This window comes from Scyliorhinus canicula, chromosome 19 (assembly GCF_902713615.1).
Source record: "Scyliorhinus canicula chromosome 19, sScyCan1.1, whole genome shotgun sequence".
Taxonomy (NCBI): Eukaryota; Metazoa; Chordata; class Chondrichthyes; order Carcharhiniformes; family Scyliorhinidae; genus Scyliorhinus; species Scyliorhinus canicula.
The window spans coordinates 2,522,101-2,549,235 of record NC_052164.1 but is presented as its reverse complement, the minus strand read 5'-3'; the positions used below and the strand labels follow the sequence as shown (position 1 = coordinate 2,549,235).

The 27,135-nt window shown below is 42.6% G+C and overlaps 1 protein-coding gene across 4 annotated transcripts in view; it reads left to right on the top strand.

Annotated features, from left to right (window-relative positions):
• Positions 1-27,135, top strand: part of smarce1 (SWI/SNF related, matrix associated, actin dependent regulator of chromatin, subfamily e, member 1) — a 53,704-nt gene that overhangs the window by 4,123 nt on the left and 22,446 nt on the right. For 2 of the 4 annotated variants that reach the window (XM_038778879.1, XM_038778881.1), the window contains 3 exons: positions 4,122-4,165; positions 15,377-15,481; positions 22,730-22,801. In XM_038778879.1, coding sequence (XP_038634807.1) covers positions 4,122-4,165; positions 15,377-15,481; positions 22,730-22,801 — 221 coding nt within the window. The remainder of the gene's footprint in view (positions 1-4,121; positions 4,166-15,376; positions 15,482-22,729; positions 22,802-27,135) is intronic. The other 2 variants (XM_038778882.1, XM_038778880.1) reach the window with 1 other exon arrangement.

Sequence of the window (27,135 nt, the reverse complement as noted above, 5' to 3'; positions counted from 1 at the left end):
TTTTAAATACTTAGAAAAAAACGATGCAATGGGTGGGGAAATTTTTTTCACTTTAAAAAAATATATATTTTCATTGAACATTTTTTGATAAATACAAAACGATAAAACAGGAAAACAGACAAAAAAAACAATAGTACCCATCCCCCGCCGAAAACCCTACCCCCTCTCTCCCTGATAGCTCACAGTGACCAGCTCTAAGTACAAAATAAATGCTGTCATGAAATGAAAATCGCTTATTGTCACAAGTAGGCTTCTAATGAAGTTACTGTGAAAAGCCCCCAGTCGCCACATTCCAGCGCCTGTTCGGGGAGGCTGGTACAGGAATTGAACCCGCACTGCTGGCCTTGTTCTGCTTTACATCTTTTGTAGAACCCCTCGATTGCACCATTCATGGTGTACTTAATTTCTTCAAGGTATCAAAACTCAATAAAATCCCCCAGCCACACTGAGGCATTGAGTGGAAAAGCTGACCTCCTCGCCAACAGAACTTGCTTGTGGGCAATCAGTGAGGCGACGATTAAGACACCCGAGCCCGCTCCCGTCTCCAGCTCCGGTAGGTCTGACACCCCGAATATGGCCCTTAAGGGACTGGGCTCCAGTTCAATTTGTAGAATTACCAACAAGGTGCTGAAGAAGGAGACCCAAAATCTGACAAGCTGAAGACATGCCCAAACATACGTACATGGTTGGCCGGACCCCTCCAAACAGTGCTCACACTAGTCCTCCACTATCAAGCAGCCAACTCATCCGAAGGCGATGGGCCCGGACGGGATCCCTGGTCGTGCACTCAGAGGTATTCACAGACATCTTTAACCTATCCCTTCTCCACTCCGAGGTCCCCACCTGCTTCAAGAAGACCACCACCATACCGGTACCAAAGGAGAACCAGGCAACATGCCTCAATGACTACCGCCTGGTGGCCCTGACGTCAGTTGTAATGAAGTGCTTCGAGAGGCTGATCATGAAACGCATCACCTCCATACTCCCGGAACGCCTTGACCCACTTCAATTCGCATACCGTCGCAACCGGTCCACATCAGACGCCATTTCCCTGGCTCTACACTCATCCCTAGAGCATCTCGAAAACAAGGACTCCCACATCAGACTTCTATTTATTGACTACAGCTCCGCCTTCAACACCATAATCCCAGCCAAGCTCATATCAAAGCTCCAAACCCTAGGACTTGGCTCTCCACTCTGCAACTGGATCCTTGACTTTCTGACCAACAGACCACAGTCAGTAAGAATGAACACCAACACCTCCTCCACAATAGTCCTCAATACCGGTGCCCCGCAAGGCTGCGTACTTAGCCCTCTACTCTATTCCCTGTACACACACGACTGCGTGGCAAAACTTGGTTTCAACTCCATCCACAAGTTTGCTGACGATACGACCATAATGGGCCGGATCTCGAATAACGACGAGTCTGAATACAGGAGGGAGATAGAGAATCTGGTGGAGTGGTGTAACGACAACAATCTCTCCCTCAATGCCAGCAAAACTAAAGAGCTGGTCATTGACTTCAGGAAGCAAAGTACTGTACACACCCCTGTCAGCATCAACGGAGCCGAGGTGGAGATGGTGAGCAGTTTCAAATTCCTAGGGGTGCACATCACCAAGAAAGCACAACAGCGCCTATACTTCCTCAGGAAACTAAGGAAATTCGGCATGTTCACATTAACCCGTACCAACTTTTACAGATGCACTATAGAAAGCATCCTATCGGGCTGCATCACAGCCTGGTATGGCAACTGCTCGGCCCAGGACCGCAAGGAACTTCAGAGAGTCGTGAATACCGCCCAGTCCATCACACAAACCTGCCTCCCATCCATTGATTCCATCTACACCTCCCGCTGCCGGGGGAAAGCGGGCAGCGTAATCAAGGATCCCTCCCACCCGGCTTATTCACTTTTCCAACTTCTTCCATCGGGCAGGAGATACAGAAGTCTAAGAACACGCACAAACAGACTCAAAAACAGCTTCTTCCCCACTGTCACCAGACTCCTAAATGACCCTCTTATTGACTGACCTCATTAACACTACACCCTGTATGCTTCAACCGATGCCAATGCTTATGTAGTTACATTGTATATCTTGTGTTGCCCTATTATGTATTCTCATGTATTTTCTTGAATTTTGTTTAATTCCCTTTTCTTCCATGTACTGAATGATCTGTTGAGCTGCTTGCCGAAAAATACTTTTCACTCTACCTCGGTACACGTGACAATAAACAAATCCATCCATCCATCCTTGACCTTGTTAAATGGGCCCGATGTACCACCTTCAACTGTATAAGCCCAGATCTCACGCAAGATGTGGCATTCACCCATCACAAGTCTTCACACCAATCCATTCCTTCAACTCCTCCTCCCATTTGGCCTTAACCCCCTGCAGGGATGCTGTATTTTCTACCTGAATCCTCCCGTAAATTAAAAAAATAGTCCCCTCCTCTGTCCCCGCGAGCGAAGTTCTTTCACTTCTGATTTGCTCGATGTGGAACGCAGCCCTCACTTAGATAGCGTTGCCTACGTTGACTGATGACCAGAGCCAGAGGAAGTACCCAGTGAGGGCTGGTTTAGCACAGGGCTAAATCGCTGGCTTTGAAAGCAGACCCAGGCAGGCCAGCAGCACGGTTCAATTCCCGTACCAGCCTCCCCGAACAGGCGCCGGAATGTCGCGACTAGGGGCTTTTCACAGTAATTTCATTTGAAGCCTACTTGTGACAATAAGCGATTTAAATTTCATTCATTTCAATGTGATTGTTTTGATGGCCCACTAAAAGCGTTGCAGTTTATGCATGTTCTGCTTTGCACCCACATGGACCATATTCTATCTGCAGTGTGTATGGTGCAGTTAATGCCAGTGAAAGATCAGTCACTTGTTACTGGATATCCAGTATAATGGTTCTGAGTTTGGAGGTCTGTCATTTGTTGTATAAATGAACTTCTTGGAAAACTTCATCCTGTATGTCTTGCATTTTTAAATCAAATGGTACATCTTAACTCCTAATACTGACTTTAACATGTAGTCTGTGTCATTGTAAAAAATTTTATGAATTTTGCATCTGGTAACTACCAGTCCTTTTCAACGACCTTCAGTGATTTCCCTTTCCATAATTTGCAATATGAAGTGGTGGGGGGTGTGGGTTAGGGTAGTGCTGAAGTCATATCAGGAACAGGATCTGTGATTAGTTTTAGTTTCTTCTCCAGCCCATGATGACATTGAGTATGAAATGTTACTGCCATGCTTGAGACCAGTTAACTCATGTCCCACTGTGCCTCAAAGTTTGGATCATTCTGGTGTAAATGGCTTTGTGCAATGTATTCAACCACTGCTTTTACTGTAACCTTAAACATCCACTTTCTGCCCTTTTGCAAATTAAAACAAATAATCGTGCCATCTTTGAATTCATGTTATTTGCCACTCCTCCTAAATGTCATTGCGATTGTACCATTGTTTACTATATTTCTCTGCACATTCTTTCATCCATTTTGGTGGGTTATTGTTGTTGCCAATTTGTTTGTCCTGATGTTGAACGGCAAGCCTGAAGAACACTAGAAGGAACAATAATTGCAGCATGTCTGTGACTGCTGTCTCCAGAGCAGACCTATTCCAAGACTATTGTTTTGGTAATCTGAAATATTCCAAAATTAATGAAGGCTTTGAGTGTTGCTGCATTTACGGATGGACACAAGACCAATCCAAAAAAAACATCAACTTTTTGGATAGGATGTTAAACCAGGCCCCTGTCACACACTAATGTGAACATAAAGGATCCCCATGACACCCCTGTTCTGGTCAATAAGGGCCACAAGGTCTCTTGACCTCCCCTGTTCCTCCTGATGTGATGGCTCAGACTGGGAATTCTCGTTGGAGCCCCTACAAAACTTCTACCTATGTACTTGCATAGGAAGAATGGTCACTTGGATGAGATACTCGAGGGTGCTTGGCACCCATGGAATTGTACTCCATAGGAGGCATTGCCTTCAGGATAGGGAGGTGGGAGATTAAAGACATCTAATGAGCCAGGATAGCTACAGTTAGGATTTTCCTGTGAGTTCTGAATCCTAATATTGTTGCATTTGCTCAAAAATTAAAGTTTAATTTTGTTTTATTACAGAAAGACCATCTTACGCACCGCCTCCTGCCCCTGCTCCTACCACTGTAAGTCTATATTTTCATGAATTATTTAAAAAACAATTGTTTTAAAATTATTGCAAAGTTTTGACTGGTTAGCATTAATGATTCTCAGATGGTTGAAAATGCCATACTAACTCGTACTGGCAGTTAAAAGGTTCAGCCAGATCTTGGCTCAAGCCTGACACAAGCTGTCTGAGACATTCTGAGGTGCAGCATGATACAGGCTCATGTACATTTCAGGATGTCCTCCGGCACCTCTTACTATGGAACATGAGTGGGTGTAACAATTGGGCGGTTGAAGCTTTGCCAAACTTCTTATCTATTCAGCAGATATTAATTGTGTAAATTGGTGCACTCAAAAAGAAGATCTGAAGTACATCAAAGCAGAAAGATGCAATAGTACTGTTTGTATCACTTTGAGATCTTAATGAGACAAAACTAGTGTGAATGATTTTTGCTCCAGGGTTTGTACATGCCTTGGTAGAATTTTGTTTTGCTGATTTTAAGTGCAGTTAGAACTTTCTAATTGCAGAGAGATTTTTATACATAAATCTTTCTTAGCAGGGGCATTATGTGTAAATTGGCAGCAGGAGGGATGTGGATTATGCACAGATGGTAGTGTAGTCTATGTAACTGATAAATTAAAGAAGGTTTCTGCTGCAAAGTATTGGAATACCACCCTGTATCAGAGGTTTGATTGGACCAAGAAAATAAAATTTTCCAAGTCCAAAGATTTGTACGCTAGGTGGATTGGCCATGCTAAATTGTCCCTAAATGTCCAAAGGTTAAGTCGGGTTACGGGAAGTGGGCCTGGGTAGGGTGCTCTTTCAGAGGGCCGGTGCAGACTCGATGGGCCGAATGGCCTCCTTCCGCACTGTAGGAATTCCATGGTTCTGTTCTATAGAAATTGAAATATAGTTTTCTGTTAAATGATGTGTGACTTGTTACATTAGCCATAATTGGAGAAGATAGTTTTGGAAATTCAGCTGACACTATGCTCATTCTGAATGTCTCCAAGATTTCCTAAAAACACTCCATTATACTATAATCATTGGGGAACAGCAGAAGACCCACCGTCCCTCAGGAAAAGCGAGGAAGGCGCTAGAGTTTCCCACATTTCATGAATGAATAAAAATGGTTAAGTTTGGCTGCTGGCTCTTCTGGCCTTTGAGTTTGTGGTTGCTGAATATCTCAGCATTGTTGTGAAGCTTCATAAGAGTAGGAGCTGCTGAACTGGTTTTTGATGTTTTGACAAAGTTTCAAATGTGAGCGAAATTGGGAGGAGGGAGAAGTTTGAGTTTAAATTTATTTCAAGCTAGGCCTTTGTCTATTTGTCATTTGCAGTGAATGAGGTTCCTATTCTTTTTTAAATTTAGAATACCCAATTATTTTTTTCCAAATAAGGGGTAATTTAGCGTGGCCAATCCACCTACCCTGCACATCTTTGGGTTGTGGGGGCAAAACCCACGCAAACACGGGGAGAATGTGCAAACTCCACACGAACAGTGATGCAGAGCCGGGATCGAACCTGGGACCTCGGCGCCGTGGGGCACAGTGGAGGTTCCCTTACTTTAGTCAATTTTACCTGTGCAGTGAATCAAATTCTCAAAGCAATTTTACTCATGAAGAGTTTGGGATTTGAATCTTTAATTTTAGTAGAGAGAGTTGCAGTTTTATATTTTTGGTTTAAAATCCTAGGACTTAAAAGTTTATGGGGTAGCAATTCATCTTGTGCAGTGACACAGAACTGGTGATACCAGATCGCTCACCGTTGTACACAGTGACTGATATTCAGTTCCACTGCAGTTAGTGGAATTAAATATCCAATGTTGCCTATAACAGGAGGCCAGCCAGTATCACCTTTGTGTCCCCTCTCTCTTCCCTAACCCCCAGGATGAATTCCCCCCCAATATTCATTGATGTCTCAAATGATAGCAAAATTGAGATGGTTTTCTCTTCCATTCCCTGACCAAGGACTATCTGTTTCCAGACTAATACGAAATGTGCACATTTGGAGGAAAATGGACTAGTTAGTGACAGGCAGCATGGTTTTGTACAGGGAAGGCCATGTCTGACCAACTTGATTGAGTTTTTTGAAGAGGTGACAAAGGATGAGGGAAGGGCTGTGGATGTAGTTTATATGGACTTTAGTAAGGCATTTGTCAAGGTCCCACAAGGCAGACTGGTACAAAACCTAAAACAATATGCGATTCGGGTTGGGCTGGTTAGATGGATACAGAACTGACTTGGTTACCGGAGACAGAGGGTAGCGATGGAAGACTGTTTTTCAGAATGGAGATCTGTAGCTAGTGGTGTTTGCAGGGATCAGTGCTGGGACCTCTGTTTGTGGTATATATAAATAATCTGGAGGAAAATGTGGGTGGTCTGATTGGTAAGTTTGTGGATGACGTGAAGATTGGTGGAGTTGCTGATAGTGCTGAGGATTGTCAGAGGATACAACAGGATATAGATAGACTGGAGACTTGGCACAGAAATGGCAGATGGAGTTTAATTCAGACAAATGCGAGGTGATGCATTTTGGAGGATCAAATCTAGGTACACATTATACTGTAAATGGCAGAACCCTCCGGAACATTAACATACAGAGGGATCTGGGCGTGGAGGTCCACAGTTTCCTGAAAGGTGATTAAGAAGGCATATGGCGCGCTTGCCTTCATCAGCCGGGGCACTGAGTACAGGAGTTGGGAAATCATGTTGCAGCTGTATAAAACCTTGGTTAGGCCGCATTTGGAGCATTGTGTGCAGTTCTGGTCACCACATTATCAGCAGGATGTGGAAGCTTTGGAGAGAGTGTAAAGAAGGTTCACCAGGATGCTGCCTGGTCTCCAGGGTGTCGGCTATGGGGAGAGGTTGAATAAACTAGGAATGATTTCACTGGAAAGACGGAGGCTGAGGGAGACCTGATAGAGGTCTATAAAATTATGAGAGGCATAGACAGGGTGGATAGTCAGAGGCTTTTTCCAAGGGTGGAAGTGTCAATTACAGGGGCACAGGTTCACGGTGAGAGGGGAAAGGTTTAAGGGAGATGTGGAAGGTAGGTTTTTCACACAGAGGGTGGTGGGTGCCTGGAACTCGCTGCCAGAGGATGTGCTGGAAGCAGCACATTGGCAACATTTTAGAGGCATCTGGATGGGTCCATGAATAGGGAGGAAATAGAGAGATACGGACTGAGTAAGGGCAGAAGGGTTGTTTTTAGTTAGGGCATCATGATCAGCTTGGAGGGCCGAATGGCCTGTTCCTGTGCTGTACTTTTCTTTGTTCTAGTACCATTGTGCCACTTGAGTGAGTCTGCCGTAGGGATTGATCCTGACTTGGTACAATCTCCTGCTTGCTTTGCTTTCTGGAGCTAGTAAGGTACACATCTAAGACGGCACGGTAGCACAGTGGTTATCACTGTTGCTTCACATCGTCAGGGACTGGGGTTCGATTCCAGGCTTGTGTCACTGACTGTGTGGAGACTACATGTTCTCCCCATGCGTTTCCTCCGGGTGCTCCGGTTTCCTCCCACAAGTCCCGAAAGAATTGCTGTTAGGTGAATTGGACATTCTGAATTCTCCCTCAATGTATCTGAACAAGCGCCAGAATGTGGCGACTAGGGGCTTTTCACAGTAACTTCATTGCAGTGTTAATGTAAACCTACTTGTGACACTAATAAAGATTATTATACTTTTTGAAAATATTTATAAGCGCATTTAAAAATAGTGTGCTCCAGTTGTACCAAGCATGTGTTTTGTGGAAGGCATTTCAGGATGGATATCTGAATATTGTTCTTAACCTTTAAGCATTGAAGTGTTTCCTTGTGTACTAAACAGAAAATGATTTGGGAAACATGGTGTGTCTCAGGAATATGCGGTGCAATGCTGTAACATATTATGAAGCTTCATTAATCTATAATATTTAAAATACTGGGTGTCTGTAGAGATTTTAAAAACATGATTGCTGGACATGCTGAATTCAAAATGGAAAATGCTGGAATAGATAACTGGGCCATCAGGATTTAAAGAAGCTACAGTAAGTTTACATTTTAAATGGGAACATCATCAAAAATATTCTAATATGAACATAAAACTAGTCTTTCTCTTTCAGATGCTGATGAATCTGTGTATTTCGAACATTGTTATTGTTATTTATTTCCATAACAAACTCTGGCTCTTCTACTGAGCCATAAGCTTGAGCCTTGTTTCCTATCCAGTGCCTTTTGACTTGTGCTTTCTCTTTTGGTTCCCATGCACGGGTCGTTATGCATGGGCAGTTGACTTGCTGGCAAGAATCTTCCTTTTTGGAAGTGGTGTGTTCGAACCTGGGGTGATTCACCTTTTGTTATCATCTCTGCACAGAGGGATACCTGACCACTGCCCAGTAGTAAAGTTGTTGTTCTCCGTCAGTACCAGTGTCCATCCTACTGCTATGTGTCATGATACAGTGATCACCCTACAGCAAGTGGGAGCGTGTTGTGAAGAGATGGGTTTTCTTCTACCGGAGGCTGTGTAAAACCTGTTGTCAGAATTCATCACATTAACAATTTGAGGGAGGAAGAGTGGTGGCTCAGTGTATACGTGCTATATATACCCCTGCTGGTGTTGTTAAGTGTGCTCCCTGTTTTACAGTAACTGCTTGAATATCAAAAAACAAAGAACATAATACAAGTTTGGATACAAAAGAGAAATTGTACTCTGTCACGTCTATCTCAATTGGCCCTACATTTAGGAGGATTAAAATTTCCAGCAGGTGTTGCAGAGAACGAACTAGAGCTGGATATATGATTAATAACCCACATCCAGCTTTTAATTGTGCTATACTTTGGCTACTTAAATAACATAGGGAGTGGAATGAAAGAGGATTTAAGGCGTTATTGTTCTGCTTGTGAATACACATAATAATAATGCCTATGGCATTATTGTATCACTCGTGGTAATCCTTTTAAAATGAGATGTTTACTATCTTGAGTTAAAATCAAATGTGCTTCAACTTACATCCCAGTTTATTTGGGTGTGTCTGCCGGGGGGAGGGGCGGAGAGGGAGGAGAGGAGGAGGATGAAGTGGGGGGTTCTGGCATTTGGCTCGCTCTGTTTTTCTGGGTCATTGTCTTACTAGGAAAAATATTCTGGGTAGCACTTAAGCTAAATGGTGAGATTTTAAAAGAATTTTTATCATCTCTCACTTTTCTGAAATCCTGGTCCTTGAAACTTGACCCGACAGATTGTATGATGCATGAAGAGTTAGAGGAAGTAAAATAGCCATCAGCCCATTGAGTTGAGCTGACCTTTCAAGAATCCCATCTCCTTTTAGCATTCAGCTGTATCTGGAATATTCCAGATGATTTGATCTCAATCGTGTTGCCTTTTTGAGTATAGTTCTTGATATTGAGTTTAAATGGACTTTTTCACTTTTTGTCCTCTGATTCTACATCTCTGCATTACTTTTGAAAACATATTCTGGTTAATTGCCTGTTAATTGCCTGTTAATTGTATGCTTAATTGTATTCAGATAGTGAATATTAATTGAGACTCTTGAGTGCGTCTATCTATAGGAGCAGGCTGAAAAGGTGAACTGTATGTCTCTGGAAATAAAAGTGTGTTCCTTCAACTGTGGGAATGTGCAGCACAGGGACAAACAGACCATGCAGAAGCAATGTATCTCTTACGAACATATCTTAAAGAAACTGCTCAGTGCAAAAGTTGAAGTTAGAGGTAACATTGCGTGTGAGTGAATATGAACTAGGCTCCAGTATTCAAACTTTCACTTCTCGATATCAGAAGTTTAACAATCACTTGTGTTCCTGAATCAGATTTCTTTCCTGGCATGTAATATGACTTTAGATTTTTTTCCTTTTACCTTCTGTCATTCACAGCTTGGCATTTGTATTGTTGTTGTTTGCATTTTATCCAGTAGCTGCTTCATAACAAGCAACATTCCGGAGTAAATCCCTAAATCCTTCTCATGTAGGGTGATGAGAGTTTGTCTCTGGTACTAATCAGTGCCGAATGTCTTGTTGGGCTTACACTGGGTTGAGACTGGGTTAGAAGGCAGATGGGATCTACAGAGTCAGCACAAGGAGGGTAAATATAGATATATATGGGGTACGTAGATGGTGGCACGGTGGCGCAGTGGTTAGCACTGAGGACCCACGTTTGATCCTGGCCCCGGGTCACTGTCCGTGTGGAGTTTGCACATTCTCCCCGTGTCTGTGTGGGTCTCACCCCAACAACCCAAAGATGTGCAGGGTAGGTGGATTGGCCACGCTAAATTGCCCCTTAATTGGAAAAAATAATCGGGTACTCTAAATTTAAAAAGAAATATTGGGTACATATACAGCCAACTTTTAATATGTCTCAATATTGTGCCTTTATAATTTAAATTTTTTTGAAACAGTGGCTTAGATTTTTTTTCAAATGGCCCAATCACTTTCTGAGTGGATTTGAAGCTGACCACGGGCCTGGAGATTTTTAGACTCAGCACAGATTCTTACTTTCAGTGTGGCTAAGCTGTGTTTATTTTGTCACTATTTAAAAACCTTGTCTCATTATTATGCAGGAAGTTGGAGTAGTTGTTGACAGGCATTAGAGATTTATCATGCAGCTTTTTCTACAGTAACATTTACATGGCACTTGTTACATACAGGGACATTTCTGCGCACCTTTGGAAAGGAGTGTGGAAAATAGCAATCAGAGGCATGGGAGGTGCTTGTGTAAAGTGGCTGAAGGCATGGCTATGGGTAATGGAGTGGGGAATAAGAGAAATGGGGTGGCGCTGTGGTTAGCACTGCTGCCTCACAGTGCCAGGGACCCGGGCTCAATTCCGGCTTTGGGTGACTGTGTGAAGTTTTCACTTTCTCCCCATGACTCCGTGGGTTTCTTTTTTTCTTATTGAGAGTACCCAATTCATTTTTTCCAATTGAGGAGCAATTTAGCGTGTCCAATCCACCTAGCTTGCACATTTTTGGGTTGTCGGGCGAAACCCACGCAAACACGGGGAGAATGTGCAAACTCCACACGGACAGTGACCCAGAGCCGGGATCGAACCTGGGACCTCGGCGCCGTGAGGCCCCAGTGCTAACCCACTGCACCACTGTGGTGCCCCCTGCGTGGCTTTCTAATGGGTGCTCCGGTTTTCTCCCACAGTCCAAAGATCTTCAGGTTAGGTGGGGTTATGGGGGATAGGGCGCGGGTGTGGGTCTTGGTGCTCTTTCAGAGGGCTGGTGCAGACATGATGGGCTTACTCTGAACTGTAGGGATTCTATGCAAATATAGGGAAGGCATGTGTAAAGTCAGTTATATGAGCCTTTGGAAGCTTGTTAAGAATGGTGATTTGTGCATCGATGTAGGTGAGAAGACAATGACATGTGTTTTATGAATTGTAGAAATAGGGAAATTGGCAAGGAGAAGACTCTCCAATATGAGAATCACATGAATCAGTGTTTACAGTGGAGAGGGGCATGGGGGCAAAATTGAGGTGAGCTTTTGGGAAGTAGAAATTAGGAAGAACTAAAGATCTTGGATAGAAGAAATGACTCTTAGCCTGGGTTTTAAAATTGAAAATTGATGTAATTAAACACATTAACCTAAGTAGGTTACTGTTGCTGTTAGAATGATGAGTATCTCAAAATGGGGGCTGAAAAGTGGTAGAAATTACAGTGCACAAGTATCTTTGCTGGAACTGGCTCTACAACTGGACAAATAAATTGTACTTTTCCGACCTGCCCCCATTTTATAAACATTTTAAAAATAGTTATCTGGTCTTATTTTTGAGGGAAATAAAGAATTCTGCAGTCTGAAGATCTGTGAAAGAATTTGACAGCAATAACTCTGGAATAAAACATAGTGAAGATTAGGAAGAACATGTCGGGCAGTCTGTCCAAAATACTGGCCAAAATGGGCCATCGAACCTCTGAACTGTGTTTACCAGATTACAGAAGCAACGTGTGTGCAATTCAGACCTAGAGATGTTATTGTATTAAAATATAATCCCACGATCCCTGGGTGTATAAGAAAGTTTAAAAGTAATTTGCTTTTGGGGCAAGAATGGTCCTTCAGAAACTGCATGCGTATCGGTGTATAGAAACGTCAAGCTGCACAGACACTGCACGCATATCGGTGTATACAGACGTCAAGCTGCAGAGAAATTGCACATGTATCGGTGTATACAAATGTCAAGCTGCACAGAAACTGCACGCATGTCGGTGTATACAGACGTCAAGCTGCACAGAAACTGCACGCATGTCGGTGTATACAGACGTCAAGCTACACAGAAACTGCACGCATGTCGGTGTATACAGACGTCAAGCTGCACAGAAACTGCATGCGTATCGGTGTATACAGACGTCAAGCTGCACAGACACTGCACGCGTATCGGTGTATACAGACGTCAAGCTGCACAGACACTGCACGCGTATCGGTGTATACAGACGTCAAGCTGCACAGACACTGCACGCGTATCGGTGTATGCAGATGTCAAGCTGTGACTATACCTGTTCATATTGTGTGTTTCAGTCAAATGTGTGATATTTAGGCCTGACTATAAAACTTGGTGTTAAATTTGAAACTGAATATGATTAATAAGCAATGTGTGACAGGTACTACACTGGTTAGTAATAGAGAATATATTTTGTGTAATATAGTAAACATTTAGGGTGTACAAATGATGCTTATTCTAAGCCAATACTGTGTGTCAGCTGCACATTAACCAGAAGCAAAGTAACATGGCATTGCTATTGGCAGCTATTTGTGGGACAGGGATTGAACTGCACGTTCATTTATGTGAGGGATGATAGACCGAGGAACACTTTAAACTTGCGGTGCCTCATGCCTTGTTGCTTAATGCAAAATAATTCAACCATATGTGTGAAATGATAAAAGTGAACAATATGTTGAGAGATTGTGTATGATGATTATGGTTTAGATACTCAGAAAGAATAATGCATAAGTTATTGAAGGTGTATCTTTTTTTTCAATTTCCTGTGACTTTGGCTGCAAGTTAAATAACAGCATTTAATAGTTAATAATCTTTTAACATTTGGGCTGAGAATTGGTATTGGCAGCTTCCGCCTGCTGACACTCATAAACCAGACATATGTACAATCCGGAATTGGAACTTGCACAGTAGCCTAAATCAGTCAACAATGTTGGGTCCTGTATTTTCATTAAATACAGAATGATTAAGGGGGAGTTCAGATGAATGTATTGAGTGTTATAATCCGCGTGGCTTTAAGAACATAAGAACAAGGAGCAGGAGTAGGCCGTCTGGCCCCTCGAGCCTGCTCCGCCATTCAATTAGATCATGGCTGATCTTTTGTGGACTCAGCTCCACTTTCCGGCCCGAACACCATAACCCTTAATCCCTTTATTCTTCAAAAAACTATCTATCTTTACCTTAAAAACATGTAATGAAGGAGCCTCAACTGCTTCACTGGGCAAGGAATTCCATAGATTCACAACCCTTTGGGTGAAGAAGTTCCTCCTAAACTCAGTCCTAAATCTACTTCCCCTTATTTTGAGGCTATGTCCCCTAGTTCTGCTGTCACCCGCCAGTGGAAACAACCTGCCCGCATCTATCCTATCTATTCCCTTCATAATTTTAAATGTTTCTATAAGATCCCCCCTCATCCTTCTATATTCCAACGAGTACAGTCCCAGTCTACTCAACCTCTCCTCATAATCTTTTAGTTGAGATCGTTTTGCTGCTTTTGAAACCTGACGCCAGTGAAATGCTGCTGCTGAAAACTCATTGTGGTCTTTCATTCAGAGTGTTGTTATAATAGTTAGCCTCACCTTAAAAGGTTATCTATCTGAGTAATTCAAAAGGTCTGAAACAAACACCATTGTGTGAGAAATGGGAGGGTAAGAGAAACCTTCATTATTTAACTCTTCAAAAGTCACTAGTGGGGATAATTCTGAACGAGAAGTGTACAGTCAGGGTGTGTTCATGGACACTCAACATGAGCTTAATGAATGCCCCTTGCATGTCTTCAGATCAGTCACTCGAGCCCGGCTTTGCATCTTTCCTTGTGGGCAGTTACAGAGCAATGTCCAATTAGTTGAGGCCTTGCATCTGAATCCTGTCTCTGTCAGTGAAAATGTTGGGTTATTTTACAATTACTGTAATTTTACTGCTGAGTATTAATAAAAGAATTGCAAAATGTGTTATGATTTCTGTTCACCATACATCACCTGCATGATTGAAAGCATTTTTAGAGTGTCCCTCCCTTATCAGAATGTTTCAATAAATGCTTTTCTGGCATATGTAAGTCACAGCTATAAGGGGCTGGTTTAGCTCACTCAGCTAAATCGCTGGCTTTTAAAGCAGACCAAGCAGGCCAGCAGCACGGTTCGATTCCCGTACCAGCCTCCCCGGACAGGCGCCGGAATGTGGTGACTAGGGGCTTTTCACAGTAACTTAATTGAAGCCTACTCGTGACAATAAGCCATTTTCATTTTTTTCATTTCATCACACAGGTGGTTTTTATAAGAGGAACCGTATTAGTTGATTGATGGCATTTACTCTTTGTGATATTTTATGTTGGGTTTGTCCACATCCAAATATCTTGGAGGTCCTAAGTAACAGGTCTGTTCTGTTGTGCAAAACCTATAATGAATTCATATACTCAAATGCTGAAGCAGTGACAGCAGTGCATGCTTCCATCATGTTCACTGTTTGTCTGAGTGGAGGATACATCACACCCAAATGGGGTAGTGCCATACAGTTGTCACCATTTTTGGCATTCGTTAAGCATTGTAATTTGTATTAAGATCGGTTTCAAAGTTGCCAGTCATAGCGTCTTAAATGATGTAACTGATATTTAGCTGAACAGGATAAGGTTTAGCTGCTTGAATCGTGCTGTTTCATGTCTGACATTTGAGGCTTGTCTTCTCTCATACCATTTTAGATACTGATTTGCATTCCTGATTAGGTGTGTGGAAATGGAAAAGGGAACATTATTGGTAGGGTTACAAAGGTGACGTTGATTTTGAAAAACCCTCTCTTGGGCAGGAGACGTTGCTGCCAGAGAGGCGGTAGATATGCTTTGTGGTACCCTGTATGTTCAGAGTAGAATGGGGGGTGTTCGCTGTTTAGTGCAGTTAGTAGAAATATGCTTTTCCATGCGCAACCATAGCTTGTTTGAATTTTTGCCACTTTTTTGTATGCTGACCATTTCATTTATGTGTTTCTTGTTTGAACTCATTCTCATTCGTGTTTTGTCTCATTTGTTTCCATCAGCAAATGCCCAGCACCCCAGGGTTTGTGGGATACAATCCATACAGTCATCTGGCCTACAACAACTACAGGCTGGGAGGGAACCCAGGCACCAACAGCCGGGTCACGGTAGGAGTATTAACTATTGCACTGCAACAAAAAAAAAACCTAAAGGCCAGGCCAGGATTGCGTTTGTGCTAAGTCTGCTGATCTGGCGATTTGGAGTACAGAAAGGAGGTGGTTGGCATTGGACCCAGTTTTCACAATGCATTGCTTTCTGGGAACACTGCCTCAAGAGGTTCATTTTGGTAGCTTCAATAATTATAGTAGGGTTGACAAACGTCAAGATTTTAACAATTCTAGCTCAAAGTCTGAATGTTGGAAATCTAAAATAGAATTGAAAGTCCCGGAAATCCCGAGCATGTCAGTCAGCATCTGCAAAGGCGACACGTCAACTGGGGTCCTTTCGAAGAAGCGATAAAAGATTTCTTGCTGAAATGATAACCAATTTCTCCCATTTTCAGATGTTGATAGATCTGCTCTGCATTTCCAGAGTGTCCGATTTTGCTTTGGGTCTTTTAAAGTGGAACGTGCAAGAGTTCGATGTGTTTCAAAATAAATATTGGAAATAAGCAGTAAAATCAGTGTCTGGCCACTTCAATGAAACAAACTCCGATCTTAACTGTGTGTGCTCAGAATGTCCTTTGTGACTTTTAAAGCCTGCTTGTTTCAGCCACAACTTTGGGAGTCTTGATTGCTGAATATTATGAACTGCAAGGCTTTAAAAAAAATGATGGCATTGTTAATCTCCATATCTTGTTTTTACTTTTCCTCATGCTGGCCTATATTCATTGCATTGGGAGAAGAGGGAAATGTCAGTATTGGGAGTTGAAGTTTCCATTTTTTTCACCTGGTGCTAGCATTAATTGTGCACAGAAGGGCAGCACGGTGGCACAGTGGTTAACACTGCTGCCTCACGGCACCAAGATCCCAGGTTCGATCCCGGCTCTGAGTCACTGTCCGTGTGGGGTGTGCACAATCTCGCCGTGTTTGTTTTCCATAGTACCTAAATGTTACCTCTCTGTATATTCTTTCCATTTCCTTTGTTCCCCCATTATTATCTGTATGTGTAGTTTGCACTCTAATTTGGAGAGTGTTATTTCTTTACCGAGGGACTTTTGTAGGTTTTTGTTTATCTATGCATAGGGAAAATATGTTTAATTCCTGTTCCTAATGTTATTTTGGTCTTTTTTATGTATATTTCCTAAATGTGACAGCTAGTAGTCCCCTTACATAAGCGGCTGTCCCCCCTCAGAAAATCATTACCTTGAATTTATCTAAGTGCCCAGTTATATATATATATTTTTTAAAAATTTAGATTACCCAATTATTTTTACCAATTAAGGGGCAATTTAGCGTGGCCAATCCACCTACTCTGCACATCCAGTTATATATTTAATAATGGCTTCTATGTTGAGCTAATTTGCCTGTAGAACATGAAAAATGAAATGAAAATCACTTATTGTCACGAGTAGCTTCAAATGAAGTTACTGTGAAAAGCCCCTAGTCGCCACATTCCGGCACCTGTTCGGGGAGGCTGGTACGGGAATCGAACCGTGCTGCTGGCCTGCCTTGGTCTGCTTTAAAAGCCAGCGATTTAGCCTAGTGTGCTAAACAGCCCCACATAGAACATACAGTGCAGAAGGAGGCCATTCGGCCCATCAAGTCTGCACCGACCCACTTAAGCCCTCACTTCCACCCTATCCCTGTAACCCAATAACCCCATCTAACCTTTTTGGACACTAAGGGCAATTTAACATGGCCAATCCAGCTAACCTGCACATCTTTGGACTGTGGGAGGAAACCGGAGCACCCGGAGGAAACCCACACAGACAGGGGGAGAACGTGCAGATTCCACACACTGACCCAGCGGGGAATCGAACCTGGGATCCTGGCGCTGTGAAGCCACAGTACTATCCGCTTCTGCTGCCCGTGCTGTAGTTTCCTGCTTTCTTTGTTGTATTCCTATATAATGCTACATTTGTTATATTCCTATATAATGGAAACTTCCCTGAATCTATGGAATTTTAAAAAATTAAAACCAACGCATCAACTGTCTCATTAGTCACTTCTTTTGAGACCCTAGAATGAAGTCTTATCAGGGCATGGGGACCTGTCAGCCCACAGCTCCAACAATTTGCTCAGTATCACTTCCCTGGTGATTGTAATTTTCCTGAGTTCCTCCCTTGCTTCCATTTGCAGCTATTTCTGGGATGTTACTTGTGTAGACAGTGTAGACAGATGCAAAATACCTGCTCCATTCATAGAATTTACAGTGCAGAAGGAGGCCATTCGGCCCATCGAGTCTGCACCGGCTCCTGGAAAGAGCACCCTACCCAAGGTTAACACCTCCACCCTATCCCCATAACCCAGTAACCCCACCCAACACTAAGGGCAATTTTGGACACTAAGGGCAATTTAGCATGGCCAATCCACCTAACCTGCACATCTTTGGATTGTGGGAGGAAACCGGAGCACCCGGAGGAAACCCACGCACACACTGGGAGGATGTGCAGACTCCGCACAGACAGTGACCCAAGCTGGAATCAAACCTGGGACCCTGGAGCTGTGAAGCGATTGTGCTATCCACAATGCTACCGTGCCCCCCCTGCCACCTTCTTATTTTCCATTGTTCGTTCCCCAGGCTCAGTTTCTGTAGGACCAGTACTCACTTTGTTAACTTTTCTTTTTAAAATATCTATAAAAGTTATCATTATCTTTTTATATTTCTAGCTAGCTTACTCTCGTACTTTAATTTTTCCCTCCTTTGTTAATCTTTTATGTATGGAATGGAATCGGGTCAGCCAGTGAGCACGTACAGATGCAATCTTGTATTCAGCTTTACAAAAAGTGCCATATTTAGTGGCAAAATGTAAGATTAAAACTAAAGTAAGTTTACAAAAACTTAAATGTTATGAAGTTAAACTTAAGGCATGAGGATAGGATGTGGTAGCTGTTGTAGCCTGCCTTGTTGACATTGATTTAACTACACTTAACTGGCTTAACACATTTAACTGGCTCTGTTTTGTTGCAACTCTGTGTTGTTATCTGTATGCTTTCAAGAGTTAGTTCTCTTCAACAAAGGCTAAAATATAATTTTGGGCTATGGGCTCAGTACAAGAGATACCATGTGGTGTGGGCTTTGTGTCAACCGGGTTTCTGTGGCCATTTTCAAAAATTCACATGAGTAGTAGAAGACACTGTTGAATGATGTTTGTGCGATTAATTAGTCTAATTTTGGCAGTGTTGGCTTTATGTGTAATGTTAGATAAACATGGTCTATTCTCACTGGAATGACGGAGGTTGAAAGGCGACCTGATAGAGGTATAGAAGATTATGAGTGGCATGGACAGGGTGGATAGGCAGATGCTCTTTCGTAGGGTAGGAGAGTCAATTACTAGAGGACAGAGGTTTAAAGTGCACGGGGAAAAATTTAGAACTGATGTGCGAGGCAAGTTTTTTACACAGGGTGGTAAATATATGGAACGCGCTGCCTGGGGTGGGGGTGGAAGCAGGTACAATAGCGGCATTTAAGGGACATCGAGACAAATATATGAATAGGACGGGAATGGAAGGATACGGACTCCGTAAGTGCAGATGGTTTTAGTTTAAGCAGGCACCATGGTCGGCGCAGGCTAAGAGGGCCGAAGGGCCTGTTCGTGTACTGTATTGTTCATTGTTCTTCGTAATCCATCCTGTTTCAGCAGCATTTGGATTCCTCCCCGTTTGTTTGCTTTAAGCAATGCTAGGTTCTGCTACTCCAAAGATCTTGGCCTACTCATTAGCCATCTCTATCTCTCAAATTGAAGCTGGAATCTTGAATCTGAAGATGTCAGCTTTTACCAATGCTTATAATTTCACAATTAAAACTGGAGGGAATTCCACAGCTTGGGGCCATAGCTGTTGAAAGCACGGCTGACTGGTGGAATAATTAAGACTGGCGACGAGCAAGAGGACAGAATTAGAGGAGCACAAGAATCTCAGTGTTGTACGGCTAGAGGAGGTTACAAAGATGATAAGGTGCGAGACCAAGGAGGGATTTGAAAACCAGAATAAGAGCCAGTGTAGGTCAGTAATCACTGGGGTGATGGGTGAATAGGACTTGGTGCCAGTTACTTTGGCTGGACTGACCTTTATCCAAAGATGGGAGGCTGCCCATGCAAGCATTGGAATAGTCAAGTCTAGAGGGAACAAAGCATGGATGAGAAGGCACGCAGAGCCGGGTGGATTTGAGCTTCTGAGATGATAGAGTAGAAATGGCACTCGTGCTGATGGTACAGATACTGTGCCAAGTCAAATATAATACAGGTTGCAAGCAGTCTGCTAAAGTCTTGGGCAGATGCCTTGGACAGGGACAATCTATGGACAGGCAATGAGGTTTGTAGTGAGGACCATAAACCCATGTCTTTTGTCTTCCTAATGTTTAATTGAAGGAAATTCCATTCCAATTATTCTTGCTAATTCTCCTAAAGAGAACCTTTCTTGGTTTGGTTTATTTTTTCCAACTCTGATCTTAATGCTCTTACCAAAAGATCTTACCCCCCTTTTTGAATATTCAGCCCAACATCAAATTTAATGCTAGCCTAATCTGTCAGAATATTTCTGTACTCCATGGCTCCTCTATCCTTACAATCCTAAAAATGTGTACCTTTTAAATTGAATCCATATCTTGTACAGCATACTGGCACCCATCAGTCCCCATTTCTTTTACTGCCAGTGTGCCTTGCTTGAGGATAACCTTGCATTCTTCTTTGTGAGTGATCCTCTTCTCCTTTTATTCATCATGCTATTGCAAATTGATACTTTCTGAATTTTAATTATCCATCGCTTTGAAAGTTCCCACTTAATCTGTGATGATTTTTTGGTTCTGGAAATGGGTGGTGAGTTTGTCATCTGCCAACATACTGTTTCTTTGTCAGTATTTCAGTCATTGATATTTCCAAAACCTTGTATCTGGCTCTGGGGTCGCGCATTTCTAAACGAGGTGCTATTATTTTGCCTTGCCTGTTTCCCTCTTAAAATTACTTTCTCGGGCTGGAGGTTCCTTGCACCTCAGCAATGTAACACTTTTGCAACTCTTCTAATCTGGGTTTGCATCTTCGTGCCTAGTTTGTGATGTTTCAATTTCTTTATCCCAGGAGAATTGAAAAGGATTATATTTCCTCATTAGTGAAAGGAACTAATTAAAATAATTAATAAGAACATCAAAATCTGTTTGTATTAGTAAGCCTCAAGTTGGACTTAAAGTTTGTATAATTTGCCCCAAGGCTCGGTGATATACAATGTATTTACAGCATAGTGTGTACTAGTGTTTGCTGCACAGGAATGCCATCCCTCCCCTCTTTATCTCATTCTGTCAAAATAACCTGTTCTTTTCTCCTTTGTATGCTTATCTAATTTCCCTTTGAATGAATCCATCTAACTATTTGCCTCATCCACTCCCTGTGAGTTCACATTTTAATCTTATCTGCAGATTGCATCAAGATTAAAAAGCTTGGAAACTCCCTGCTGGAGTTAATGGTGTGCTCTCGGATTCAACATAATCGATGGGGTCTCGCCTGCCAGCTGGGGTGCTGGCGAGAGACCCACGCCATCTCTTCTTGGAAAGGCCCACTAAATTGAATACCGATCAGGCACTTTTTTTAAAATTTAGAGTACCAATTCGATTTTTTTTCCTATTAAGGGGCAATTTAGCTTGGCCTATTCACCTACCCTGCACATCTTTGGGTTGTGGGGGTGAAACCCTCACAGACACGGAGAGAATGTGCAAATGCCTCATGGACAGGGAGTCAGGTTTGAACCCGGGTCCTCGGCGCCATGAGGCAGCAGTGCTAATCACTGCGCCACCATGCCATCCACCGATCAGGCACTTAACTGGGGAGCAGAGATGAGACTCACATTCCTCATTCAGTGAATATGCTTTGCTCTCTCTTGTTTCTGAATTTACATTTTATAGTGTATGTATTTAATGCCGACGTTAAAAACCAATGGAGCGCGTCGGAATCCCCATTCTTTCTCTTTGGTCCAATAAGCCAGATAAATGGATACTTTTATTAATATTTATTTTATTATTAGTTCTTCTCTCGAAGGTTGTGCAAAGTTAAAATGTAAAACCATTATCATGGTGACAACCTGGTGGCATATGAAAATGTGTGACCAGCAACATTTAATTCAGTATGATTTCCCCACGTCACAACAAACCAATCCCATTGTGACTGCAGCGAGCACCTGTCAACATAGATGACAATCCGACAGGTAAAACCCAGGATTTCAAATGGGAATCTAGCAGAAATATGCCAACAGAACAGCAAATGCGTGATTTCCAAAAATGGATATATTTCTTAAATAGCTGGGGTTTGCAAATTTCCCTTAAATTATTCAGTCATTTTTAATTCAACTGTGGGTAAATAAGTTTAAAAGTGACTAGCTTTTGGACCATCTTAGTGGGCTTGATTTTTGAATATTGAAATTGGATTATAAGAAATCAGCATAACCCACACATTCTTCACTGACTGACAGGCGTGTTCGAGAGAACTGAGAAAGGGCCATCCTTTCACTCACTGAAATATATTTTTTTCTTTTTCTTTATAAATTTAGAGTACCCAATTATTTTTTCCAATTAGGGGGCAATTTAGCGTGGCCAATCCACCTACCCTGCACATTTTTGGGATGTGGGTGTGAAACCCACGCAGACACGGGGAGAATGTGCAAACTCCACACGGACAGTGAACCAGAGCCGGGATTGAATCTTGGACCTCAGCGCCGTGAGGCAGCTGTGCTAACCACTAGGCCACCGTGCTGCCCTTTCACTGAAATATTAAACTTTAAATCAACATCCTTTTCTTTCAAAGGAAGAAGAAAGTGCTGTGAAAATCCTCCCACAGAAAAATAATACAACATTGTGTTTGCAGTGAAAGGCCAATTTAATTTACATTTGAGAAACGTGCTCTTAAACACACCAAATGATTCATGGTGCTCGTTGGGGCTTAAATTCCAATGACTAATTAATCAGGCTCAGTTGTTTTATGGGTTTGGTGAGGGCGACCAAAACAAAAAGAGAAATCACACAAAGTTTGAACAAGCTTATTATGTTGTTCTAAACCGCCCATGACTACCATCTGGTGGCAACTCTTGTCATCTATATGTTTGAAAAATAATTTGAAATCAAACTTAGAAGCCAAGTTGGGAACAAAGTTGAATTATAAAGTGTTTTAACTAGATTTATTTGATAATGTTAACAAATGCCTTTTTCTCAATGTGATTTATTATCCATTTCCAACTTGTGTAACAAAATACATGACTTGTGTTTATAAATAGGATTCCTGTGGCCCTACGGCCCCATTCCACAATGGAACTCCACGTGCTTCGAGTATAATCGGCAGGGAGAAGGTAACTATCAAACTTTAAAATTTTTAATTAAAATAGCAAGCGTTGAAGAGCAACTTTGACTGGCCCTCAATTCGGAGAATCTCAAAATTAAATTCTGAGCACCCATCCTTTGACGTGGAGGTGGGTGGGCTTCACTTCAACTAGAAATGAAAAGGAGATTTTTTCTTTCAAATCAATTCCAAGTGATTAGTGCCTATTGAAAAGTGGCCTATTGAAGACTGGCTATCAGAAGGTGAGAAGGAGCATTCTACAAGATTGCTGCTGCTCTGACTGTTCTCAAAACGCATGACTAAATGACTTGGAGTCCGGGAATTGGAAGTGCAATTTCAAAACTTGCAGTCCTATAAAGGAAGACAAAATGCAATAAGACATTAAAAAATCTTGCCGTGGCAAAAACGTTAGGAAGTGTGAGGAGATGACGCCTGTTGTTAAGAAGAATAAGACAGCCACATACTGCTTGGCTAATAAGTGTAAATGGGGTAAAGAAGCAAAGTCATTGTTCAATGCAGAAACTGTGAAAGGAAAGCAGAAAGGATGTCTAAGTGAGGAACTTGACATGGTGGTTGAGAGGATAGATGAGCCCAAGGATTTTTATGGAGACACGGAAGGATGAACAGATGCCGGAGGAGTAGGGAGATACTGGTTTAGCTCACTGAGCTAAATCGCTGGCTTTTAAAGCAGACCAAACAGGCCAGCAGCACGGTTCGATTCCCGTACCAGCCTCCCCGGACAGGCGCCGGAATGTGGCGACTAGGGGCTTTTCACAGTAACTTCATTGAAGCCTACTCGTGACAATAAGCGATTTTCATTTTTTCATTTCATAGATAGACAATGGTGTGATTTGATGATGAGGAGCACACTGCCACTGTAATGATGTGCCCAAGGCAAGTGGTGAATTATATCACCAGCTGGAGGGACTTCATTTAGGGGAAGTTGTCATCACCCATCAACAAAGTTTCCATCCAGGTCATGGTATCAGGGTATTCATCCACACTAGGCACATAAGATGGCATCGGCCTTGTCGCAACTAAACGGATATTCTGGAGGGAGAGGCCGGGAGGAATGGTGATAGCCAGTCCACTGGCAGTGCTCACAGGACTGAGGGAGATGCTTGGGATGGGAAGAGATCAGCCAGATTAGCTCCCAATGTGCAGGCTGGGCAAGTATTTCAGTGAGAGTGCAGGGTGGGGCAGTTAAGGTTACACCAAAAGTGTGAAATAATGTATTTGAGGAGGGTAAGCAAAGCAAGGCAATACTTAATAAATGGGAGGATATTGAGAGAGGTTGAAGAAGTGAGAGACCCTGGGAGTGCATGTCTTCAGGTCCCTGAATGTAGCAGAATAGGCTGTTAAGGTAGTAAAGAAAACATCGAATGCTTTCCTTTATTGGTGAGGTATTAAATACAAAAGCAGAGATATAATGGTAGAACTGTATCAAACCTGGTTTGGCCATATTTGGAGTTTGATGTGCAGTTTGGCCACCACATTACTGGATCAACATAATTGCCCTGGAGAGAATGCAGAGGAGATTGACAAGAACGTTGGCAATTCTTGAAAATTGCAGCTCTGAGGAAAGACTAGGTGGACTCGGGTTGTTTTCCTTAGAACACAGGAGGCTGAGGGGGGAACAGAGGAGGCTGAGGGGGGAACAGAGGAGGCTGAGGGGGGAACAGAGGAGGCTGAGGGATGCCCTAATTGAACTGTACATAATTATGAAAATGAAAATCACTTATTGTCACGAGTATGCTTCAAATGAAGTTACTGTGAAAAGCCCCTAGTCGCCACATTCCGGCGCCTGTTCGGGGAGGCTGTTACAGGAATCGAACCATGTTGCTGGCTTGCCTTGGTCTGCTTTCAAAGCCAGCGATTTAGCCCTGTGAGCTAAACAGCCCCTAATTATGAGGGGCCTATTTCCCCCAGGTGAGGGGGTCAATTACCAGGGGGCATAGAATGAAGATGATTAGTAGAAGTAGAAGGATGAGAGAAAACCTTTTCATCCAGAGGGTGGTGGGCGTCTGGGGTTTATTGCCTGAATTGGTGGCTGAGGCTGAAATGTTCCTCCCATTTAAAAGGTACCTGGATCTGCATCTGAAGTGCTGTAACCTGGAAAGCTATGGACTAGCTGCTGGAAAGTGGGATTAAAATGTGTGGCTAGCTTTTTTTTCTCCTTTTAGCTGGCACAGACATGATGGGCTGAAAGCTTCTTTCTACACTGTAACCGTTCTATGGTTCTATCTGAGGACATGGCAATGATTACCTCAATCGGCCCTTCCAAGGATACCGGAGAGTCCTCGAGGGCAGCTGTACCTCAGATGAAGTCAGGTTTGGGATGGAGTCGGGAAGTAGAAAGGTGGAGGACTGCTGAATGATTATGGTAGTGATTTTTGGGGGGTATGGGTGAAGGGCTGGACTACCTGAGAGGGAAGAGATGGAAAGAGGCTTAGCAATGGGAAAGCAGGCCTAAGAGGAATGAAAGGAAAATAATAAAATACATACTGGGCTTGGGTCCATTGTGGGCAGCTCTAATGTGCAGGAGAATTCAGGAGAAAGATTTGGATGGTAGGAATGTGGGGCATATTCCCACAAGGAGTCTTTGAGAAAGATGACTAGATAAGAACATGAGGAGGAAAGGAATAGAAGAATTTGCTGATGTGGTTAGATTACAGATTCACGGGTGGAATGAGGATTGGTGAAGCATAAACACAAGCATTGACCAGTTGTGACAAATTTTTATAACATAGACGTCATTTACATGTCTATTCTTCCATCTCTGCACCACACCATCCCACAGATTCAGATGAATTATTCAGGTCTTAAAATACTGACATCCTGGAGTGAATCTGTTTTATTTGGCATCAAGAGTGCAGTTCTGCTGAGTTGTCACAGCCCTGTTTAAAATATCCAGGTTTGCATATTTTCGCATGCCCTGAATGACAAAGTACAGACAGGTCCTTGACTGGAACTATGTTCATGAAAATATTTGGGTCTGAGCTGTGGCCAGATTTTCTGTCTGATTTGATGCCATCAGAATTTCTGATTAGGTAACAGAACATTGCAACACTTATTCCACTTTCAGCCTAGTTTTCTGGAATGATTAGCTGCACTCTTGAATGGCAAAGATGTGACATGGTGCTTGTGCCAACTGCATTGGAACAGGGGAACGTCATTCAGTGGTTCAAGAAGCAGTTCACCACCACCTCAAGGGAAATTCGGGATGGGCAGTTAGTGCTGGCCTAGCCAGCAACGCCCTTTTGTTTTTGCAAAACTGTACTTTATTCATAAAATATCTGAAAGAGACATTATCAGGCATTTAACATTATAACAGGGAAGTGCAATGATATTCACATTGTCTCCACAAGTCAAGAACGGCTTCAATTCAGTAATGAAAACATTACTAAAATTTCAATATTTTCATTACAGGGAGTGCAACTATGTACATCAGTCACGTTGCACTCTGAGGTGCTTCAATACAGTTAGGATTAAGCACACAGCCCGAGGGGTTTTACACGGTTACCATCTCTATGTTTGCTGAAAGGCCTTACACAGTGGCCTTTCCGCATTGCACCTTGGCAGCCGATGCCCCAAGCTTAACTGCGTCCCTCAGCACGTAGTCCTGGACCTTAGAATGTGCTCGGTCGAGGACGGACAATTGTTTGCACTGGAAGATCATCAAGTTTAGGGCAGACCAAAGAGCGTCTTTCACCGAGTTGATCCTGCAGCCAATGACACCCACCTTCCCATGAATGAGTTTGCAAAGCCTCTCTTGTCTGTTCTGTCAGTGACATGTGTCCTATTTTCATCAACTGTCCATACTCCATATCATTAATATCCTTTCACTAGCAAAAACCTGTCCGATTTAGCGTTGTGAGTTTAACTCCAGTCACTTCACAAACCTATATTTCCGTTTATCTTAATTTTGAAGTGTTTGATAAACGCCTTATTTGTATATGATTTTATCACAAGTGATAGGAGGGAGCTGCAGCTTTTATGTCTCTTTGTGAATAGAAAACAAGTTTGTTCAAGCTCAAACCAGTTCTAGGAAGTGTTTATTTGATCAGCATAGTTCCCCCCAGCAGTCTTTTATGTTGATTCAACATCCCTAAATTCAACCTTGCAAAAAAGAACTTCAGTATTCATTTTTTTCTTTTAACTTTTTTTTTCTTTTATAAATTTGGAGTACCCAATTATTTTTTTCCAATTAAGGGGAAATTTAGTGTGGCCAATCCACCAATGCTGCACATCTTTTTGGGTTGTGGGGCTGAGACCCACGCAGACACGGGGAGAATGTGCAAACTCCACACGGACAGTGACCCAGGGCTGGGATTGAACCCGGGT